The following is a 22,471-nucleotide window of genomic DNA, read 5'->3' on the forward strand; positions in this document are numbered from 1 at the left end:
CATAATCACAACGGGAAAAAGTTGTAATTTATTCATTCCAATCATTTATGAATTATATGGAGAAATTTTTGAATACAACCCACAATGAATAGCTCCATTTATTTTCACTTTAATTAATTCTGTTTTTCCATTGGGGGAGGGTCAGGGTGGCATACATTTATATATTTTTCTTCAATATCAGTAGAGATAACTGTTTGACTCAGAGTTATCACTGAACCACAATCTGAATCTGGCTGAAACACAACAGCACTCACGTTTATGCATATATGCACCCATATTTTCAAGATTCATGAATATTTTGCTTTAAGACCTAAAAAAAGGTTTGGAGGATACTAATTATTACAAACTGTTTGGTAGATTGATTGGTCACAGAATAACATGTTTATGATTTTGATTTGTTCAGCAACCCACTCATACACTGCTCTATGTGAAAAAATAAGCCCCATTGCTCGTTCTTATAGCCTAATTTTCTTGTTTAATAGTAGAAAAGCTACAAGATATGACACACACAAACTGCTTTACAATAACCTGAGTCAGTACACTTTGAGGAGCCTATTACAAATTAGACTTTGACTCTAATGAACTTCTAGTTTCAGGAAATAGTTTATTGTCTTCTGATACAGAAAAGTATCATGTATTTCAGCTTTTGTTTGCTTCCTTTGCAACTACTTTCCCTGTGAAACAAATTATTTACCAAGTCAAGTCTTAACTTGTTTCATGTATTTGGCATTTTAAGATTGTGTCGTAATGATGGCTACAAAGATCATTTCATCCAAACAGTTTTAATCAAAAATTGTTTGATGAGGATAATTCAATTTTAAAATTCCTTTGTTGTAAATTTAAACTTTACATTTATACAGACTGCCCCAACATGTTTAATAGCTTTTTTTTCCCGTATTCCTGTTATGATCACAGTTCTCCAGACAACAGCCCAGGGTGAGTTCTTCCCTGTTCTGACCGGTTCACCTGAACCAGTAGCGACCCACTGGAAATGTCACAATGACGTCATAGATCAAGTTCATGGGTGCCCATTTTCCCCATAGGGATCAATGTAAAAGCAAATAATGTGTGCAAATCCATTAGGAAAGAAATAAAACCTCGGAATTTGGGTGGGAGGAGGACAGTCACTGCTGAAGGAAGAAGGTGAGGTGAGGGGAATCAAAAAAATCCAAAACTTTAAGGCTTAAAAAAAAAGAGGGACTGAGGCGGCGAGAAGGAGCATGCACCTCCCATACACCCGGTGCGAGCTGCCTCCCATACACTGCGCCAGAGAGAAACCCAGGTGGGCAAGAGGGGGAATCCTCCCGCTCCTTTGACTGAAAGGCGGCGGCTGTTGCTGCTACATGCTTTTTCTTCCTTCCCATGCTAAAGCGCTCCCATTGACTCGCTCACTCGCTTTGTTAGATCAGATTTGTTTCATTGTAATGTTGTTTTATTATTGTTGTGAACCGCCCTGAGTCTTCAGAGAGAGGGGCATAGAAATCTAATAAATTATTATTATTATTATTAATTATTATTATCATTATTATTTGTAGCCGGTGCCTTGCCTTCACTGTGGTGACTCTTTGGTTTGGCTGAAGCCGAGTTGATCCAGCCGGGGTGAAGCAACCTCACGCCGGGTGTATTGGAGGCAGGTGAGGGAGTTACCACAGCAAAGTGGTTTATTCCCTCTCCAAGCGCCCAGAGAAAGGACAATGCTTCATTTACTCTGGACTGCCAAAGCCTTAAGCGCCACCAAAAGGCTCCTCTGGCAGCCCAGAAAAGCCTGAGATAGCCGGGATCAAAGGGGGAATGACAGGAAACTGGCTGGGCCTTCATGCCGCTCTCAAATTTCCTGGAAAATTTTCCGGGCTCGTGTTCTTAAGTTGAAAATGGTTTTTAAGAAGAGGCAAAAAAATCTTGAACACCCATTTCTTATCTAGAAAGGTTCTTAAGTAGAGGTGCCACTGTATAATTTGAAATACTGATTTGAGAATCTGATTGTGTCACAAATTTAAAAGTATTTCTAGAACAGTTGAAGCACGAAATTAAGCAGATTATTTTTAAACTATATAAATTTTAATCAAAATCTGTAAGGGCTACTAAGGAAAGTATATGTTTCCCCCCCCCCCCGCATGCGCCCCCAGCGCATGCTAGGCAGAAACCCAAAGACCAGCTGGCTGATGAGAGGTGTGCGCACATGCACAATGGAGCTAAACTAGGGTGATGGCTTGCCTGCCATCAGAGAGGGCACTGTGTGCCATTTCTGGCATGCATGCCACAGGTTCACCATCATGGCCTTATGTCATTCTAGAAAATGATTGTCCAATCTCTTGAAGATCTGGCAATAAAAATTATTCATAAGAGAATATTAACTTTTTATTTTTTTACAGTTCATTTTAAGATTGATAAGGTTTGCTCACTCATTTGCTATTAATTGAATGCTTTCAAAATTACTCTTTAAAATATGTAAGAGATACAAATAATATTTAGTATTAAATTCAAAGTAATGTTATAAAGATATATTCCAAGTGAGCTCCAGCACACACTAGTTTGCAACCTTCCACAAACTGGGATTTTCATTGCTGCTCCAACTCTTTATCATTGATTTATTTACTGATATCTTCCTGGATAGAATGTGCCCCCTCTGATATGTAGACGTTCAGCTTGTGCTTGAAAGGTAAACATCTCTGAAGTTTGATCCTCAAACACAGTCCAAAGGATGAGTATAGTCAGCAAGCAAAAAAGAAAAAGGGGAAAGGCTTTCCCTAGAGACAATGAAGCTGCACACAGAATGGGGAGTTTGGAAGTGACAGAACTGAGCCCAATATACAGAAGCAGGGAACATAGTCTTTGGATAAGATGCCCTCACGATTACTTTATTTATTTCCCACAGTTTCGAACTGCCCATCTCCCTCAGGAAAGGAATCTGGGTAGTGTTTAATAAAATGTTAAAATATAAAAACAATATATAAAAGTTAAAAATTTAGAAACAAGCAAGGATATTTAAACACTGATAAAATGGAAAGCTGAAAAGAGGGCTTTCAGGGCACTGGCCAGCCCCACAACTCTGTGATCCTCTGTTCCCCACACAAGGCTGCAGAACCATGTTCTGACTCCTCTCAGGAAGGTCGGGAGAATGAGGGTCTCTCTCATCTCCAGGGGAAGAGTATTCCATGGAACAGTGTAACAGCAGAGAAGGTTCTCTTCCTGCACCCCACTAGTCGGAGAATTTTAAATAGCAGTAGCACTTATATACCACTTCATAGTGCTTTACAGCTCTAAGTCAATGGTTCTCAACCTTTCTAATGCCGCAACCCCTTAATACAGTTCCTCATGTTGTGGTGATCCCCAACCTTAAGTCTAGCCCCAATTCTCCCAACAGAGCTTTAAGTTGATTAGCAGGAAGATTAGAGGGACAGCCCCAATGTAAACACCTGATTGGTCAGATTGTAAAAATATGTTCCAAGGCACCAGAATAGAAGCTTTAGTTCCTAACAACATGGGAAATTTGTCTTTTCCCATGGTCTTAGGCGACCCCTGTGAAATGGCCATTTGACCCCCAAAGGGGTCCCAACCTACAGGTTGGGAACCACTGCTCTAAGTGGTTTACAGAATCAGCTTATTGCCGCCCAAAATATGGATTCTCATTTTACTGACCTTGGAAGGACATCATCATCATCATAATTTTGACGTAGAGTACATGTGTGCAAGGCGAATGCATGAGTGAAGCTATCCTATCCTATACAATCACCATTTTTGATGCAGTGCGAATGTGTGTGAAATGAGCATGTATGCCCATGCTCACATTTTCGATTCTGAGCGAACCGGTTGTTAAATTATGTAAAGTCCACCTATGGATATATGTAATACAACACCAGAGTTATATAATCTCATGCCACAAATTTAGGTGGATTTATACCATATCTGAATGAGATACCATGAAAGATATTGAGAGATATGTATGACTTTTATTAGGGTTTTGTAATTATTTTTTAAATTGTTCTTTTAAATATTGTTTTTATTTGTTGTAAGCTGTCGAGTCCTTGAGGAGTTGGGCGGCATATAAATTAGAGAAAAATGCATACATACATACATACATACATACACACACACATATATGTGTGTATATGTGTGTGTGTGTTTTGGATTATGTTCTTGAACCACGTCTTAGATACCAGATGGATCCCCCGCCCCTATTTTTTTCTCTTTATTTAAGCCAGTTCTTTCACATGTTGCTTTCTCTTTACAGTAAATTTAATTATGACTAGGTGAGTGATATGACACTTTTCTTTCTCGCTGTTGCACTGGCAACTCTTTCCAAGAACAGTTCAGCTATTGTGTTGTACCACACTTTTCAAGTTCCAGTCTTGTTTAATACTATATTTCCCTTACCAGCTAGATTCTCAGTATAGGACTGCACTCTAAACCTCTTGATAAAGGAGGTTTTTTAAATTAAAGTTTCCCTAAGTAGAATCTTAGATTAAAAAATGAAAATTTCCCTGGATACTTAATGAATACATAGGTGAAAACGTATCAGGTGAGAAGGATTCCTGTCTGTGTTACTAATATTACTGAAGACAAACAGGGAAGGAAATGACTATGTGCCACGCCTGAGCATTAGATAAAGACAACAAGTTAGATGGCAGACTGCACTGACATAGCTTGTACAAAGCTAATATGGGGGAGGTAAAAGGCTGTATGGTAAGCCAATTACCTTTGACCCTAAGAACAGAAGTTCTTGATACCTGCCAACTTGAAATTTCAGTGTTTCCAAGCGCCAGCAGGGCCAGCTGGTTCTCACCTTTAACACAAAGGTGGATTTGTCATTTGTCATTTGTCAAAAAGGATAGCACAGCATTCATGTAACTATAGGTACTTATATCTCTGTTGTCATTTAGACTAGAGCAGTGTTTCCCAACCTTGACAACTTGAAGATATTTGGACTTCAACTCCCAGAATTCCCCAGCCAGCAAATGCTGGCTGTGGAATTCTGGAAGTTGAAATCCAGATATCTTCAAGTTGCCAAGGTTGGGAAACACTGGACTAGAGAACCTAAGTTCTCTAGGTAAGTTACTTGTGGTGCCTTCTATCTCCCGTAATTCTGCTTGTCCCACCCAATCAGACAGAGTTGGCAAGTTTTGTCTGTCTATCAAGCATTGCTATGTGATGTGATCCAGGAAATGTGCATTCTTTGTTGCAGCACCTCTCCTGAATAGGCCTGCCCCTATTGGCCTTTTGCAAAGTACTGAAGACCTGGCTGTTCCTATAGGTATTAAACCAGAGTGTTGAATCCATCTCTAAGGCTTGATGTAGTACGGTATATTAATAGGTATTCCTAGATGTCAATCAATTCTGTTTTGTTTTGGTAAGCAAATTTTTCAATCAATTTAAAATTCATTCATTTTATGCATGGGGCATCCATACAAATCAAATGAATAAATAAGTAGAATTCCCTGAAATTAGAATAGACATCTGATTTATAATTTGAAAAGTTCAAGTTTGTTTAAAAATATCATACAATTATTTTTACTTCAGATTATGTGAAACAACATCTATATCATTTGGACAATGATGCTAATCTTCTGAAATTCTATTTAATCATTAAAAATAAACAGTATGTAATGAATAAGCGTGAGATTTGCAAGCTGTTTGACAAAATGTGTCATGTAAACTGGCTGTTTCCATTAACACCAAAACAGAAAAGATATTATTAGTTTCCTCCCATCTAGCAGAAAAGGATTTCAGTGATGTTGAATTACCTGTCTAGTATCCACCCCTTGCCCTTTGCTTTCTTTTCTATTATGCCTTATCATCCTGATGATCTTTGCCTGTTCCTCCTCCTCTGTTGTTCCTGTTCAAATGCCTTAAGGCACTATAATACTCTGCTGAACTAAAAAAATACTGGAACCTGGGACCTCTGTCAGCTCAGCTTGGACTGTCCTAGTTGTTTTGTACCAACATGTATTTTACTGTGAATTAAGGCAAACATAGGTGTGCCAAAGATGTTGCAGGATCCGATATAAGTTGGTCACTGAGACCAAAGGTTTACTGTTTCAAACCTTTGGGCTTATGCTGATGACATCATCAGGAAACTTCTTTCTCTTCAGAAGAGAGAACATATTCTAATCTAGAGAAAGAGAAGTTCTCTGATGATGGACTCCACAGCACAAGCCTGAAAGCTTGGAGGAATAAATTTGGTTCCAGTAACTGGCTCAAGATTGGATCCTGCATCATATTTTATTCTAAATGAGAAAGCTTGTACTGTATCTTTAAAAAACCAAATTTTGCAGATATGAAACCTATAAATAAATTTAATGCAGTTTCATTACAACTTAAAACTTACTTACGTTGTCATAATTAACATACCGTAATCTAAAAGTTGTATAAAAGTATTTTTAAAAAATGCATTCTTAAAGTGTACTAATTAGGACTTAAAGTACTAATTTTGAAAGGCTTTTCTTGGCAACAATCAAATTTTCTGGCATACTGTCAAAACCTTTAAAAAGACATTCAAGTTTAAACATTTATAATTTTTCCGTATCTAGGAAACAGTGTGTACAGTATAAGATAAAAATAGGGGGGGGGGGGAGACAGACAGATGAAAAGCAATTATTTGCCAATTTATATTTGCTTCTAATTATTCCAATTCTTCCACAAGTTTTGTCAAATAAGAATGTACAATTTTGAAATAAGGTAAATTTTTCGCTACCACATATTACATACTTGTGGGTGGAGAAGCAACTGGCATAACCATTAATGATTCCACAGCTATAGAAAGTATTAGATTGATTAGACTGAATAAACTACACTGAATAAGTGTATTCTTAGATGTATTCATGGAACTGGGTCACTGTGCTTTTTGAGAATATTTATAATTTTTGGGTTGGATGCAAATAATTGGAAAATTTATTCCATGGAAAATGATTAATTTAGTATTCCTCATCCCAGGATTGTTTTGCTGATATTAAGCTATTTATTTGTAAACATTTCACAAAAAGGATTTCATTTTTATTATTGAGGTGATTAGAACTGAATTTAAGAAGGAAAAACTCTAATGGTTGTACAAATGAAGGGATGGGATTTTAAGAATCTGTCCTCATCTATTAGAATACCGAGAGTGCATGATTCGAACTACAGTAATCTTTAAGTGTTGTACTTCATGATTCTTGACAAATGTATATATTTTAATGTACCCTGAGAGCATATGCACCAAAGACAAATTTCTTATGTGTCCAATCACACTTGGCCAATAAAGAATTCTATTCTATTCTATTCTATTCTATTCTGAGAACAGTAACAGAGATCAACCTATTCCAATTATTTAAAATACACTGGTCAAAAAAATAAAACGGAGCACTCAAATATCACATCCTAGATCTGAACGAATGAAATACTGTATTCTCATTGAATACTTTGTTCTGTACAAGTTGAATGTGCTGACAACAAAATGAAATTGATTGTCAATCAGTGTTGCTTCCTAAGTGGACAGTTTGATTTCACAGAAGTTTGATTTACTTGGAGTTATATTCTGTTGTTTGAGTGTTCCCTTTATTTTTTTGAGCAGTATACAGTATATATAATACCTTTAACGGTTACAATCTCAATTTGTTGTTTCATGTAACTTTTCCCCTGTCAACTTTACAAAAATTGTCTTTTTAGTTTGTAAATTGGATGATGACTAGAGATACTGTGCAGCTTACACACACAATTGAATCCAAATTTTTTGTTGCTAAGTGAGACATTTGTTAAGGGAATTTTGCCTTATTTTACAACCTTGCTTGCCAGTTTATTTATTTACTTATTCGATTTTTATGTCATCCTTCTCCTTAGACTCAGGGCAGCTTACAACTTGTTAGCAATAGCACTTTTTAACAGAGCCAGCATATTGCTCCCATAATCTGGGTCCAGAGCTGTTAAACGAATCACTGCAGATGTTGTTAGTAGCATGGTTGTTAAGTGAATCTGGCTTCTCCACTGACTTTGCTTGTCAGAAGGTTACAAAAGATGACCTCATGATCCCAGGACACTGCAGCTGTCATAAATATGAGTCAATTGCCAAGCATCTGAATTTTGACTCATGGGGATGCTGCAATAAGTGTAAAAAAAATATATAACTTTTTTTCAATGCTATTGCAACTTTGAACAGGCAATATTATTATTATTATTATTATTATTATTATTATTATTATTAATTAGATTTGTATGCCGCCCCTCTCCGCAGACTCGGGGCGGCTCACAACAGTGATAAAACAATATACAATAACAATTTAATATTAAAAGTCTAAAATAACAATTTAACATTAAAAGCCTAAAAAACCCATTATAAAGCATATACACAAACATACCATACATAAATGAACTGTTGTTAAGTCGACAATTATCTCTGCTATATTTCTATATATTTTGAAATGCAAGTTATCAAAGAATTTTTTTTGTTAGAAAAGTGAAATAAAGACAGTAAATAGACAAATTATTGAAATGCTAAATAAACAATTATTGGGATACTATGGGAAGTTGGGAAAATTCTAATAGATATTTATTCTGACTTTCCTAGATCACAAACCTGTGCAATGCAGAGCAGGCACATAAAGATAGTCCTTATTTCTGTGAATGTTTGAGTCCTATTTATTGTGGCTGACTTTTATTAAGAAATGTGTCATTTTAACAAAGAACTGCATGTTAAATAATACATTTGTTTTATATCTACTTCTATATACAAACAACTGAAATCATTCTGTCACATCCTTAAATATTAAATTTAAGCAATTTGATAAGGTAAGCACATTTCTCAATTTGTCCTCATAAATCTAGTACAAGACAGAAGAAAACCAGCATGTAGATTCAAACAAAAGCCCTAATTTATTCAGGTGAAAAGTATAGAAAGGAAGAAAAATATCTTTAACTGTGGATACAAAGGGAAGGGTCTAAAGAATTTTAAAGGGGGAAAACCTGTATATTTACAAGGCACTTAATCCCTGCAGTTTTAAAGTATCTTTAGCCTATTATTAATTTTATTATGCATCATTTTTATATTTTTGAATTCTAGGTATGTTTTATTTACTAGGGTCTCCACTTTAGATTTTTTTTAAAAAGCTGTAACACCAAGAGCCAGCCTTCCTATTGGGGGAGAGAAGCAGCTCATTCTTCAATGATGCTCATCACAAATCCTTGATAAGTCATTGCTGGTTTTGTGTTGCTTTTATTATTAATTTGTATGAGAAACTATTTGAGCAAGATTTTGTTTAAGCTCAGCATTGTGAAAATCTAAAATGTATGGAACTATGCCTTTGCCACATCTAAAATTGATTGATTGACTGAGATACTACCCAAAGGCATAAGAACATACGAACATAAGAAGAGCCATGCTGAATCAGGCCAAAGCCCATTGAGTCCTGCATTCTGTGTCATACAGTGGCCCACCAATTGTACATGGGGATCTTGAGCAGAAAGAGAAGGCAAAACCTTCCCTTTCCCTTGACCCCCAATAAATGGTACTCAAGGGAATCCTGCCTGCCTCAACCAACATAGAGGCGGCACATGGACATCCTTTTCAATAACCACGGATAGACTCAGCATCCATGAATCTGTCTAATCCTGCTTTGAAGCTATCAAGGCTGAGAGATGTAACGACCTCTTCTGGAAGTGAATTCCATAAACCAGCGACCCTCTGGGTGAAGAAATATTTCCCTTTATTTGTCCTCACTTTCTTACCTATGAGCTTTAGGGAGTGCCCCCTCATCCTAGTATTGTGTGATAGAGAAAATATTTTTTCTCTATTCACCTTTTCTATCCCATGCATGATTTTATACACTCCAATTAAGTCACCCCTTAAACATTGTCTTTCAAGGCTGAAGAAACCAAGATGTTGCAATCTGGTTTCATAAGGGAGATGCTCCATTTCTTTGATCATACTTGTTGCCCTTTTTTGCACCTTTTCTAGTTCCATTATATCCTTCTTGAGGTGAGGTGACCAGAACTGTACACAGTACTCCAAGTGTGGTCTCACCATCCATTTGTACAGAGGCAATACAACACTTACTGACTTATTTCCGATTCCCTTCCTAATCATGCCAAGCTTGGAATTGGAGAATGAATGAGGAATGATTGTGAGAATATATGTGTTTTAATGGGGTTTTCTAAACTAATGCTTTTATATTATTCTAAGAATTGTTAACTATCTATAACTATCATCTGCGAATTGACCTTAAATAGCACGTAATAGATTCAAAATTAACGTAAACCGCTCCAAACTAGATTTCAGAAAATACGACTTCAGCAATAGAATTATCAACGACTGGAATGCATTACCTGACTCTGTGGTTTTTTCTCTGAACCCCAAAATCTTTAACCTCAGATTGTCTACAGTTGACCTCTCCCCTTTTCTAAGAGATTTGTAAGGAGCTTGTATAAGCGCACCATTGTGCCTACCATCCCTGCCCTACTGTCCTGTTCTGGTTTCTGGTAGAAATTTAGCAATTACAAATAACTCTTATTAAATGCATTATTTCATGAATAAAGAAACTCCATTTATTTCTCTGCTCTTCTGGAATTCAAACACATTTCATACAGGCAATTATCTGTTGGTCCGTTATCTCCCTTAACTGCATTTCTCACATTCCTTCTCCTTCTCCACTTAACAAGATTTATTTTCCTAACAGCATGATTTCTAAAACAGCAGCTCTGACTGTTAATCAACACTGAATTCTTTTGCTTACTTAAGAGCGGCAAGAAAAACCTCCACTTCTCTTCGGCAACGTTGAAACTCCACCCTTCTTCCCCACTGACCCCCTGACGTGCCAAATACATCACTACAATATTTAACCCATTCCTCTCCTTAATATCTTCTTCAGACACCTGTTCTCTACGTTTTTGGGCCCTTCTGAATTTAGGGTTAACCCAGCGAGCGTCTGATTCTCCCTCGCTAGATCCTGAACTCATAGCCCCATCCTGTGGCTGGCCTCCCACCTATTCTACTATCTGTAACCCCAGGGCCCCCACTAATTCATAAACACTATCTGAATCCGAGTTCTCAATATCTTCATCATTCTCCAACTGACCAGGAGTATGTACAACACTGTCCTATTGTTTTCTTTTATCATTTCTTACTAGTTCTCTCAATACTACTTTGCGATATATCATATGCTGAAGATTCATTACAGTGTTGAAGCAAAGCAGTAGAACCAATTCATTTGTGCCTTAGCATTTCCTAATGTTATGATTCCCATGATTATCTGTACAAGTACTGCAAATAAGCCTACATACTGTATATATCTGAAAATATATACCATACTTTTTGGACCAATTTATCTAATGACAACATGAAGATAGTACACCAAATATTAATTAGGAAACAAGTGTAACATCTCTTTGTGAACAATTTCCTGTATGGGAAACTATTACTAGCTGACAAAAAATTCATTTCTTTGAAAGCTTGTTTCAAAGCAAGACATTAGATGTCAAATGGAATAATACAATTTCCTTTCTCTATGCCTATAATTAATATTAGGATGGTCACAGAATGAAGCACAAAATTGGTTGGAAGCTGACTTTGCAGAGAACTAGAAGAAAGTAAATCAACGAATAAAAGAAATCATACAAACTTTGTTGGAAGCCAGCCGCCCAGAGTCCTTTGGGAGTTGGGTGGCATATAAGAATAATAAAAAAATAAAACCAAACATAATAATAATAATAATAATAATAATAATAATAATAATAATAATAATAATACTTTTATTTATTTATTTATTTATTCGATTGATTAATTTCTATGCCGCCCCTCTCCGAGAACTCCAGGCGGCTCACAACATATAATAAATAATATACAATATGTTGGATCCAATTAATTAATTAAAAATCTAAAACCCAAAACCCATAAAACAATCATTCTATTCGCTTTATTATTAATAATAAACTATAATTATACTACTACTAATAATAATAAAACGACAGTATTCTTCACTAAATGGATTCGTCTGTTTGTTTCCTATGGTCTTCGCTGTAAATTTAGATTCTAAACAAATTGGTAGATAGTTCTCTCAAGAATGGTAAAAAAAAAAAAATCTTTTTGGGGAAAACCAAGCAAACCAGTATGGAACCAATCTCCCCGATGGTTGGTAAGGCGTTTTGGAATATTCAAACCGCCTCGCCTATTGTTACCTCACAAACTGTCCTCGAAACATTACAACATTGTCCCACCTCCTTCCCGCAACCTCTCTCTCCCGGAAAACTCTATATATGGCAAATTGGGCGCGCAGGTGAGTCCTCGTCGTTCCGCTGCACGAAGCCCGCCTGCCGGCCGCTCCCAGTTTCGTGCAGGTGGCGCCGTGAGCTATAAAAGCCCGGAGCCAACGAGACGCGCAGGTTCACCTTCGGAGAAGCGGAAGTATTGAGGGAATAAGAGCGGTGCAGGTGCTGAGGCGAAGTGCGTGCGTGGGAAACCAGGTGTAACCCGAGGAGGCGGGCGCGGCTGGCCGAGAGGAGTTCAGCTTTCTTGCGGAACTTGCTGAGCAGCTTGAGAGAAAAGGGGGAAGCGAAGACACAAGAAGACCGGAGCGTCGGCCGCCGCACCTTATTTGCGTTGCCCTCTACCTGCCTTCTACCTGACATCGCGCGGAGATGGGATTCCCTTCTAGGGCCGCTTTCCTTCTGGGAGTGCTTTTGGCGCTCGCCACTACGGCGCTGAGCCAAGGTTTGTCTTCTCCTCGGCGGGAGTTTCCCGACTTTTTTCAATGCGCGCGAGGGGCAACGCTCTTCGGGGGAAGGGGAACGCCGCACAAAATGGCGCCTCTTGGAGGTTTCGACGGGCCTTCACGTGGAGAAAGGGGCTGGTTGCTTTCATGTCGGTGGGATAGGAACCGGAGGTGACCGGGCTTTCTCGGCCGCGACTTCTGAGGCGGGCTGGAGCCAGTTAGAAGCAGGCGGAGAGTTGGAGGCGGACGCGGGGAGCCAACGCCCTGTGGAGGAGCCATGGCGCTGGGGCAGCTCCAACCGTCCCTGGAGGGCAGGTCGATGTGGAGTTCCCAGACTTTTTTCTTCGGCACGAAACTTTTCCAGGATCGCTTTTCTTCGAGGGATGGAAACTTTTTGTCCTGAATCATTTTAAAAATTAGAACAGTTTGAAGAAATTTTAATTCATAAACTTAGCCTAAACTTGGATTTGTCCGGTTAATGCTTAGATAAAGCAGAGAATTATTAGGCTTACAGGCTAAATCGTGAAGTCACAAAATCTCCCAGAAGAAAATTTAAAGTTTAATTGAATTTATAGGCCGCCCAACTCTTGACGGACTCTGGGCGGCAGTACAATAATTAACAAATACTGTATACAACAATTAAAATTTATTTATTTATTTATTATATTTATATGCCGTTCAGTCTAAGGCAGACTCAGAGCGGCTAACAAGTGGAATAAATACAATAGCGTTAAAATACAATCAAAATTGCATAATCCAGTAAAACAATAAAAACAATTCTCACTTCTGGGCCAGAGCAGACTATTGTAGTTAAATGGGCCGCGCTTTTGCATAGTTGGGAAAGCGTGGTTGTGATTACATAGTTATAAATCTAAGGGATTTATAACAAAGGGAATGTTTATATAAAAGAGATAAAACTTTATCCTTTGTTTTATGACTGGAAGCTAACCTATAGAAACCACCATTGCTCCCCCCCCCCCTTATTTTGGGATTTTCTTCTCATTTTTATTTGATCATACACAAGTTCTTTCCAAATTGTAACAGGATAGTTTTGGTTTCATATATGTCTAAAATTAATGTAGTTTTCTAGAGTATATTTTCTAGAGCTGATTGTCAGGAAATTAAACACTGGTTTTAAAAGGAAGTAAGACTGCTAATGCCTGTTAAACACTAAAATGTACTTTGCTTCCCAGGTAATTTTTTTCACTGAAGTGGGTGGAGATACAGTACTTGGGAGTTTACAGCTAGGGTTTTTTTTTTAGTACTGCTTTAATGGGAAAAATATATTGTACATTTGAGGTTTACCTATACTATATTAGTTTATTTTTAACAGAATCAGGGCTCTGAATTTATAGTCTGTAGTGTGTAGATAACAGTTACTCTTCAGAAGAGGTCTACAGAATAAATGTTAAAAGTAGCAGCTTTGGCAATCCCGGAGATCAATTATTTGAATTGGAATTATATTTTAAACTGAAATAACATCAAAATTAATGTTTCTTGTATGTTTTCCTGTGAGTTTATTATTGTAAGATATCTATAATGATGAACATTATATAATAATGTTATCTGGAACAGTGTTTCCCAAGCTTGGTAATTTGAAGACATCTGGACTTCAACATCCAGAATTCCCCAGCCAGCAAATGCTGGCTGGGAAATTCTGGGAATTGAAGTCCAGACAACTTCAAATTGCCAAGATTGGGAAACACTGATGTAGAATATTAGTAAGAGGATACATGCTCTGCTTTAAAGCCAACTCAAGAATCTATGGAATTGCAATATAGAGAACATTTCAGATATGGCATTAGCTATTACAGAGTCAGAATTCCATATTGTAATTATGTTGAATCTTCCTGAAGTAGGATAATTTCACAGATATCTACTACAAAAGATAGAAATAGTTATCTATTTGGTGCAGAATACAAAGGGCTATTTTGTAATAATTTGGTTTGAATATTGCAGGTGTATGTAGATGTGACATGAACAAGCGGACAACAAATTGTTCTGCGATTGGTGGTGCATGCCAGTGTAAATCAATTGGATTTGATATCACAGTGAACTGTCAGACATGTAAGTATAAGAACTGAACAAATTCCACTACACTTTCCATTGCTATCTGACAAAATTATTATATTTTAAGTTAACATGATCCAGTTACTCTTTACTGTTTTGATTATATTTTAGTGACTTCAAAATGCCTATTGATGAAAGCAGAAGTGGCTGGCTTAAAATCTGGTAGAAGCGACCGACCAGAACATGCATATGTAGACAATGATGGCATATATGATCCAGAATGTGATAAAAACGGCAAATTCAAACCTAAACAGTGCAATGAAGAAAAGACTTGCTGGTGTGTGAACAGTGCTGGAGTACGAAGAACTGACAAGAGTGATAAAAATATTACATGCCAAGAAGTAGTAAGGACAAGGTAAACCTTCTGATTTAAAATTGAATTTATTTTGAGATCTATATGTTGCACCAATCTATTTTAAGATTAAAACATCAATTATCATTTTTTGGAGTATAAGACACACCTTAGAGGGTGGGGGGTTTGGGGGGGGCAGAATTCTGCCTACCAGGTATTCATCTGGCTAGTCCTTAGCCTGGTCAGCTTCAACACATTTGTTCGCTTGCTGGTTTGAGGTTGGGGATAGGTGGGGCTATGCTTCAAAAGCACAGCTGATCCTCAAAGAGAGCTCCAGTAACTAAAGCAGGCAAAGTGGGGAATGGGTAAGAGAAGGCAGCAGCTGTTTTGGGGAGCCATTTTGGGCACTGTGAGCATTTAGAGGCTGAAAATGCAACACAGAGTTCAAAAACATAAGCCATTGTCAGTAGCAATCTTTGCATCTAGGAAGAGGACACGCAAAGGCCAAAGGGTAGGGGCGAGTAGGTGGGACTAGATTCAGAATATAAGAAGGGCCCAAATTTTCAGCCATTTTTAGGAGGAAAAGAAGTACTGTACGCCTTATACTCTGAAAAATATGGTAGTAACATTTTAATAGTTTATACTGACAAGTATCATTAACAAATCAAGACCAAAAATTAAAAATGCACAAGTTGAGTGTCTTATTTCTTAACCTTGTGATTAATATTCAGAGTAATCATACAAAATGTTTTATATTTTACTTTTAGCTGGATTATTATTGAAGCAAAATATCTTGACAGTAATACAGGCTCAGACCAAAATTCTATTGAAAGGTATGTCTTGGTAATTATCACTGTCATCTTAAGTGTAGCAATTTAATAGATGAAATGATTTTCACAACATAGTTGGGAAAAAAAAGTTTGGTACAATCTGATGTGCATTATTCCTAAATGCAAGATTATGATGTCTTAAACCAAAACGAGATCATAAGAAATATATACAGTGGTACCTCTACCTAAGAATGCCTCTACTTAACTTTTCTAGATAAGAACTGGGTGTTCAAGATTTTTTTGCCTCTTCTCAAGAACCATTTTCTACTTAAAAACTCGGGCCTGGAAAAATTTCCCAGGAAATTTGAGAGTGGCACGAAGGCCATTCTCCCTTTAATCCCGGCTATCTCAGGCTTTTCTGGGCTGCCAGAGGAGCCTTTTGGTGGTAGTTAAGGAGGCTTTGGGAGTCCAGATGGGAGGTGCATGCTCCTCTTCGCTGCCTCAGAGTCCCTCTTTTTTTTTAAAACCTTAAAGTTTTGGATTTTTTAAAATTCCCCTCACTTCACCTTCTTCCTTCGGCAGCGACTGTCCTCCTCTTCTTCCTCCTCCTTCTCCTCCCACCCAAATTCTGAGCTTTTATTTCTTTCCTAATGGGTAATATTTGTTTTTACATTGATTCCTATGGGAAAAATTGCTTCTACTTACAAACTTTTCTACTTAAGAACCTGGTCACGGAACGAATTAAGTTCTTAAGTAGAGGTATCACTGTAATTAGATAGTGTCTGTCTTTCGTTCAACCCAGCTTATTCTAAACCATAGAATAAGCTGGGTTCAGATACTGTATACCCTTTTCCTGTCTCACTTACTTAACCTCGCAAAGAAATAGACAAAACATGACCAAATAAACTATTTATGCTAATTTTATTATCATTCTGGTTCACGTATTGAAGTATAAAATAACCAGCAAGTTGCTCAAAACTACTATTCCACTAATTTTCATAAGGGGAAAGTGATGGAGGGATTTTTGTGGGTTTCAGTATTAAATTGTGTCATAAAGATCTTTTAGAGTTTCTAATTTCTTAATTCCCAGTGCTATTGAGGAAAACTTTAAGATGCGTTACCTTTTGGATAAAAAGCATATAAGCGTTAAGGTACGTATAACAGTTATTGGATATTTTCATGGGAAGATTACTTTGGGTTATCTTTCATGGTAGCATATAAATTTTACTTTTTATTTTTAGTATGACAAACCTTTCATTTTTGTCGATCTCAAACAAAATGCTTCAGAAAAAGGAAATACTGATGTGGATATAGCTGATGTAGCATATTATTTTGAGAAAGATGTAAGTATGTGGAGCTTTTAAAGTAAAGTAAAATTGAATTATTGGCATGAATTTGTGCTGTACTGTATTTCAGTTTGTATTTTTTTTAAAAAGACTAAATAATTCATGTTCCTGGTCTTTCAGGTCAAAGGGGACCCAATTGTTACTTCTGGATATGACCAGAATGTTGCAGAAAAACCTCTTAAACTTGAGAACACAGTAATATATTATGTTGATGAGAAAATGCCAGAATTTACAATGAAACGTTTGACTCCTGGAGTTATTGCTGTAATTGTGGTTGTAGTCCTGGCAATAGTGGCTGGTATTCTTGTTCTGGTATGTTTTTCTTATTTAGAAGATCTTAATTCTGATGTTCAAATAAAAAGTATCTTAAAGTGGATAAACATTGAACTTACTATTTAAGACAACTCTTGAACTTTAAAATTGAAGATTAGCAACAAAAGAAATAGAATAACTACTTAAGACTCTCTAAAACTCCCAGGTGTGTCATTTACTTTTTCACCTCTATAGATATTGGTGGAAGAAACTTGATATGTATGTTGGCTATTAGATATCATTTATTACATCTAAAATTAATACAGATAATCCTTAAATTTATAGCCACAACTGAAGCCAAAATTTATGTTGCTAAGCCAAACAGTTGTTAAATGAACTTTTCCCCATTTTATCTTATTTTGCTACAGTTAAATGAATCATTGCAGTTAAGTTAGTAACGTGGTGGTTAAATGAATCTGGCTTGTCCATTGACTTTGCTTGCCAGAAGGTCATAAAAAGGGATCACATGACCGTGGAACACTGCATTCGCCATTAATATTAACCAGTTTCCAAGCATTCAAATTTTGATCACATGACCATGGGATGCTACAATGGTCATAGGTGTGAAAAATGGTTAAAAGCCATTTTTTTCAGGGCTCTTGTAACCTTGAACAGTCACTAAATGAATAATTGTAAGCCGAGGACTACCTGTATGGCATTCTTATGGGTGGTAATGTTTGAAAGTAATGGTCTGGACAAAAAAAAAAAGTAAGATAAATTTATGATAAGTTTTAAAAAGTGTTTACTACAATTCTGTGTCTTATGGTGTTACTCTTTGTTAGTCATATAACCATACCTGCCATAGAAGCTAAAACTATAGGAGCTATCCAGGGGACTGGAACCCCAAGTCATCGGGGAAGGGTGGCATATGATAAATTTGATTGGATTGATAATCCAATCACTCAATCAACAAACAAACATCTACTTAAAGTGCCATCAGCAAAAAATACTCTTTATTCATATGCCATTATTCTTTATAACATTGGGATGGATGGGGTATTTATGCAATGTGTAATTTTATTTTAGCCTTATATATTCTTATTTATTTTAACAGATTTTATATTACAATTGATCTTTCTGGTTCAGTACTCCCCATAAAAGGTTCAGGGAATCTGATGTCCTCAGTATTTCGTAAAATTATTCCTGACTGCTGAACTAACAATTTATCTATGAAACATTTAAACTACCTCAGTGGGAGTTCAGAACATCTAGAAATCACTAGACGATCCTTCTCTTAGCCTACACTGACTAATAGAGCTAGTGCTCCAAAGATTCAGATCTGTTCCCACTCTTCAAAGTTAGCAAAGGCTTTAAGGGAAAATCTGTTGCACATAGTATTAGCTTGTAATAGCACAAACAAGTGAGGTGAAGACTGCACGTTTCAGGAATAATAAGGAATGGTTTTATAGGTAACTGATAGGTAATATGGATAATAAGCATCAGTAGTTTCTGGATTATTGTATGTGTTCTGTTAAATTGGATTCTTGAATGTGTTGGAATAGAAAAATACCTGAGCTGTTTTCGTTTTCTCCATGCAGATATTTACCCGAAGAAAGAGCGGCAAGTATGAAAAAGCTGAGGTAACTATTTAAATAGAAATTTGTCTTTTTAATTTGTTAAACTATGATACAAATGTAATATATATGGTGTTTCCCCCCCAAAATTTTGAGCCCTGAAATAAGTGCTTGGCCTTATTGCCATGCACTCAAAAGCCCAATTGGGCTTATTATCAGAGCATGTCTTATTTTGGGGAAAATAGGGTATTTACAGTAATTACAAATAGTTCTTGACTTAAGACCCCTGGAATCTCAGTTGTTCACACAGTGACTGACATTCCAGCAATGATTCCAGTCATAGTTAAGTGATCTTACTGGTTGTTAATCGGACAGAGTGCCACATAAAGACCACAGGGTGCCACAAGGTGGAGGGGCCCCTAATGGGCTCAGTGCAAGCTGCATGCAAGTTGGAGGAAGAATCTTGCTCAGATTTTTGGGCCTTGAGCAAAGTGACTTGCAAATCCTTCAGGCTGAAATCCAGGCAAGACTTCCAGCCACTTTGTGGAGAGAGTCTCTTCACTTTTTGGATGAAAATATCACTTGGATTTTAACTTGGAGGGGGATTTTCAGTCCACAGGTAAACAGACTCGCTTCTCTACTTGAAAACTGAAAATAGTACTTAGATTTTGGCATGGATCCTTTTTTAGTCCCTCTTCAGAAAGGGAGCCTTCCTGGCATATTGCTGTAACTGCTGTGCTCCCAATTGACTTCTGGGGGAGCTGCCAGGAAGTATTGCATATGACAATCACCTGATCTCCGGGTGCTTTGCAACCTGTTATAAGTGAAGACAAGTTGCCAAACACCCAGATGCCAAACACAATCATGTGCTAATGGGGGCACTGCAACAGCTATAACTTTAGTCGTGGTCATAAGTACCTTTGTTTTGCAGTATTATAATTTCAAACAGTCACTGAATAAATGGTTATAGGTTGTAGACTACTGTAAAGATATAAACTAGCTTTAATAGCTTAGAATATTTCAGTAACAGTGATCCAATTCACATAATAAATATCCAGTGTTTCATTACTGCATAGGTTTACAGGCATGTGTATAACTATTCAAATTTTTAAACATTGGGAGAATGTTTAATATGATTAACTTGTGAAAGTTTTTTTGTAGTGAAAAATGGTGTGACAGAATTCTGAGGTGGAACCATTACTTTAGCAGTCATAAAATCTGTGTTTTTTTACTCAGACTGGGTTTGCAAACATGAGTTAAATTGCATATACTTAATGTAAAATTGAAGATGGTATGTATTCATATTTGTTTGCACAATTATGGCATAGAAAAAGTTGTCCACATCGGAGACAGATTAGTATTCTTTCTACTGGCAGAAATTGTTTAAAAAGAAACTCATTAAGAAATAACTTTTTTTGTCTTCAGGTAAAGGAAATGAATGAAATGCGCAGAGAACTAAACTCATAACATCTGTAACATGAAATGAAAGGAAGATTGATAAATGAATGAAATTTGACAAGAGAATATGATGGACTGCTACTTTGTAAAATATGTCTGAATCTTTAAGCAATCTTTTTGTTAAACTGGCATTTTACTGCATTTTGAAGCTATAAAGATTCTATTAAAAGTCGTAATTAGTCTAAACAGATAAGTGGCATTCCTTTGTCACTATTTTTGATGTAACTTAGTAATGTCCTCTTGGTTGTCTTAAAAGTTTGTTGAAGTACCTGTTAATTTGTATTTCTAGGCTGCCAGGTAAATCTTTTGAATACAAGAGTGTATGTTTGTATATATTCAAATTTAATCATTTTTTTACACACGGTGGATTTTAATAAAGTTTGAAATGTATATACCAGTTCTTTCTTGGTATTAAGATTTCCAAATACAGAGAGTCCTCGATTTACAATTGCTTGACAGATTTGAATGAAAGGACTTAACGATCTGTGCCCATAGTTACAGCCAATGCAGCAACCTCATGACTACATGATCAAAATTTGGCACTTTGCAATCCGCCTGCACTTATGATGGCAGTGGAGTTGCAGCTCCCCATCTATCGCTCCACTTTGCTTTTTCGGCTCTCTGCACTCCACAGCCCTTTTTGACCTAAGCTGAGTTTTCTTACCTTCTTTTATCAACCAAGAGTGCCATCCTGACTTTTTGGGAGGCAGCTGCTAGCTTCACCTAGTCTTGCCCAAATGCTCAGGAAGCCCCAATGGCATTAGTGTAAATCAACTACCTTATGAAGCGCTAAACGTAGGAAGCATCCACCCTACAGGAAGTGCAAAATGCCCAGATGCGACAAAACGAGAACTGGTAGTCTCCTACTTTATTTGCCTATATGGAAAGTGGTTGTACCTCTTCAAAAGATAAGCATCCAGGCAAGTATAAAGGTTAACAACAGCATGTTATATAGGGTTGGCAAAAGCTGCGACTACAGTATTCTTTGTTAATTATTAAACTCTTTAAGAATATTTTTTCTATGATACAGAAACCGTATGTCAGGGCTTATGCTGCAGAGTTCAAAGTACCCAGATTACTTTTAATATATGTCTCTTCTAAGTGCACACTTTTTATTGATGTGGGCTGGATGAGCGTTGAGCGTGAACAAACTGAAATCAAACAGGTAAAATGGAAGTGCTGCTGGTGTATAAAAACTGATCGGAGTTGAGATTGTTTTATGTAGTAGTGGTAAAGCTCTGAGGGACTGATTGTTACCACTGAATAGTAAGGAATAGTAGAGTTGGGGTATAATCAGCATTTTATCTACATCTAAAAAAGATATATACAGTATCTGATTCTCCACATCACAACTGCTGCCAGGTTGCTATATGCGCAAACTTGGAAAAAAACAAACAACTTCAATTTTATCTTTAATAATCAAAACTATGGAGTGTGCAGAAATGATCAAAATGACTCTTGAAATGCAGAAGGATGAATCTGACTTACAGTGCCTGGGAAAACTGGTACAAATGGTTGGATCAGAAAAAATATTTGCAAACAATAAAAGACGCAAATAAACACTTCAGCACACAAGATATACAAAATAAATGGATCATGCCACTAATCGATAGAAATAAACCTTTCTTCAAATATGACTTATACAGAAACTAATAACCAGATGATCACATGGCAATATATATCACCTCTGCATATATTTATGTGTATATATTACTCTAAATAATTGTATCTTACTGCACAAAAACTATGTTTATACAAATTAAGAATTTACTAATAGCATAAATCCACTAGGAAACAGTTTGCTTAAATATGTGAGCCAATGGAAACAGTTGACCAATAATATCTCTTTTTTCTTTCTTTTTTCTCTTTCTTCCCCCCCCCCCTTTCCTTTTCTTTTTTCTTCATCATGTACAAACTAAATTTAGGCTTATGTGATAAGATAACTGGGTAATTAAATAAAAAATTATAACAAATATACTTAACTGATTTAGAATCTATATAGAAAAAAGAATGGTAAATTGCTGAAATGTAAGCCTAA

The 22,471-nt window shown here is 36.7% G+C and overlaps 1 protein-coding gene across 1 annotated transcript; it reads left to right on the forward strand.

Annotated features, from left to right (window-relative positions):
- The first annotated feature begins 12,238 nt into the window (after positions 1-12,238).
- On the forward strand, positions 12,239-20,823 carry EPCAM (epithelial cell adhesion molecule). The gene is made up of 9 exons (XM_070734715.1): positions 12,239-12,670; positions 14,631-14,738; positions 14,853-15,096; positions 15,801-15,866; positions 16,894-16,954; positions 17,045-17,146; positions 17,270-17,461; positions 19,000-19,041; positions 20,401-20,823. Exons 1-9 carry the CDS (start codon positions 12,598-12,600, stop codon positions 20,440-20,442), a joined length of 930 nt encoding a protein of 309 aa, XP_070590816.1. The 5' UTR covers positions 12,239-12,597; the 3' UTR covers positions 20,443-20,823.
- Positions 20,824-22,471: the final 1,648 nt, after the last annotated feature.

Source organism: Erythrolamprus reginae, chromosome 1 (genome assembly GCF_031021105.1).
Source record: "Erythrolamprus reginae isolate rEryReg1 chromosome 1, rEryReg1.hap1, whole genome shotgun sequence".
Classification (NCBI taxonomy): Eukaryota; Metazoa; Chordata; class Lepidosauria; order Squamata; family Dipsadidae; genus Erythrolamprus; species Erythrolamprus reginae.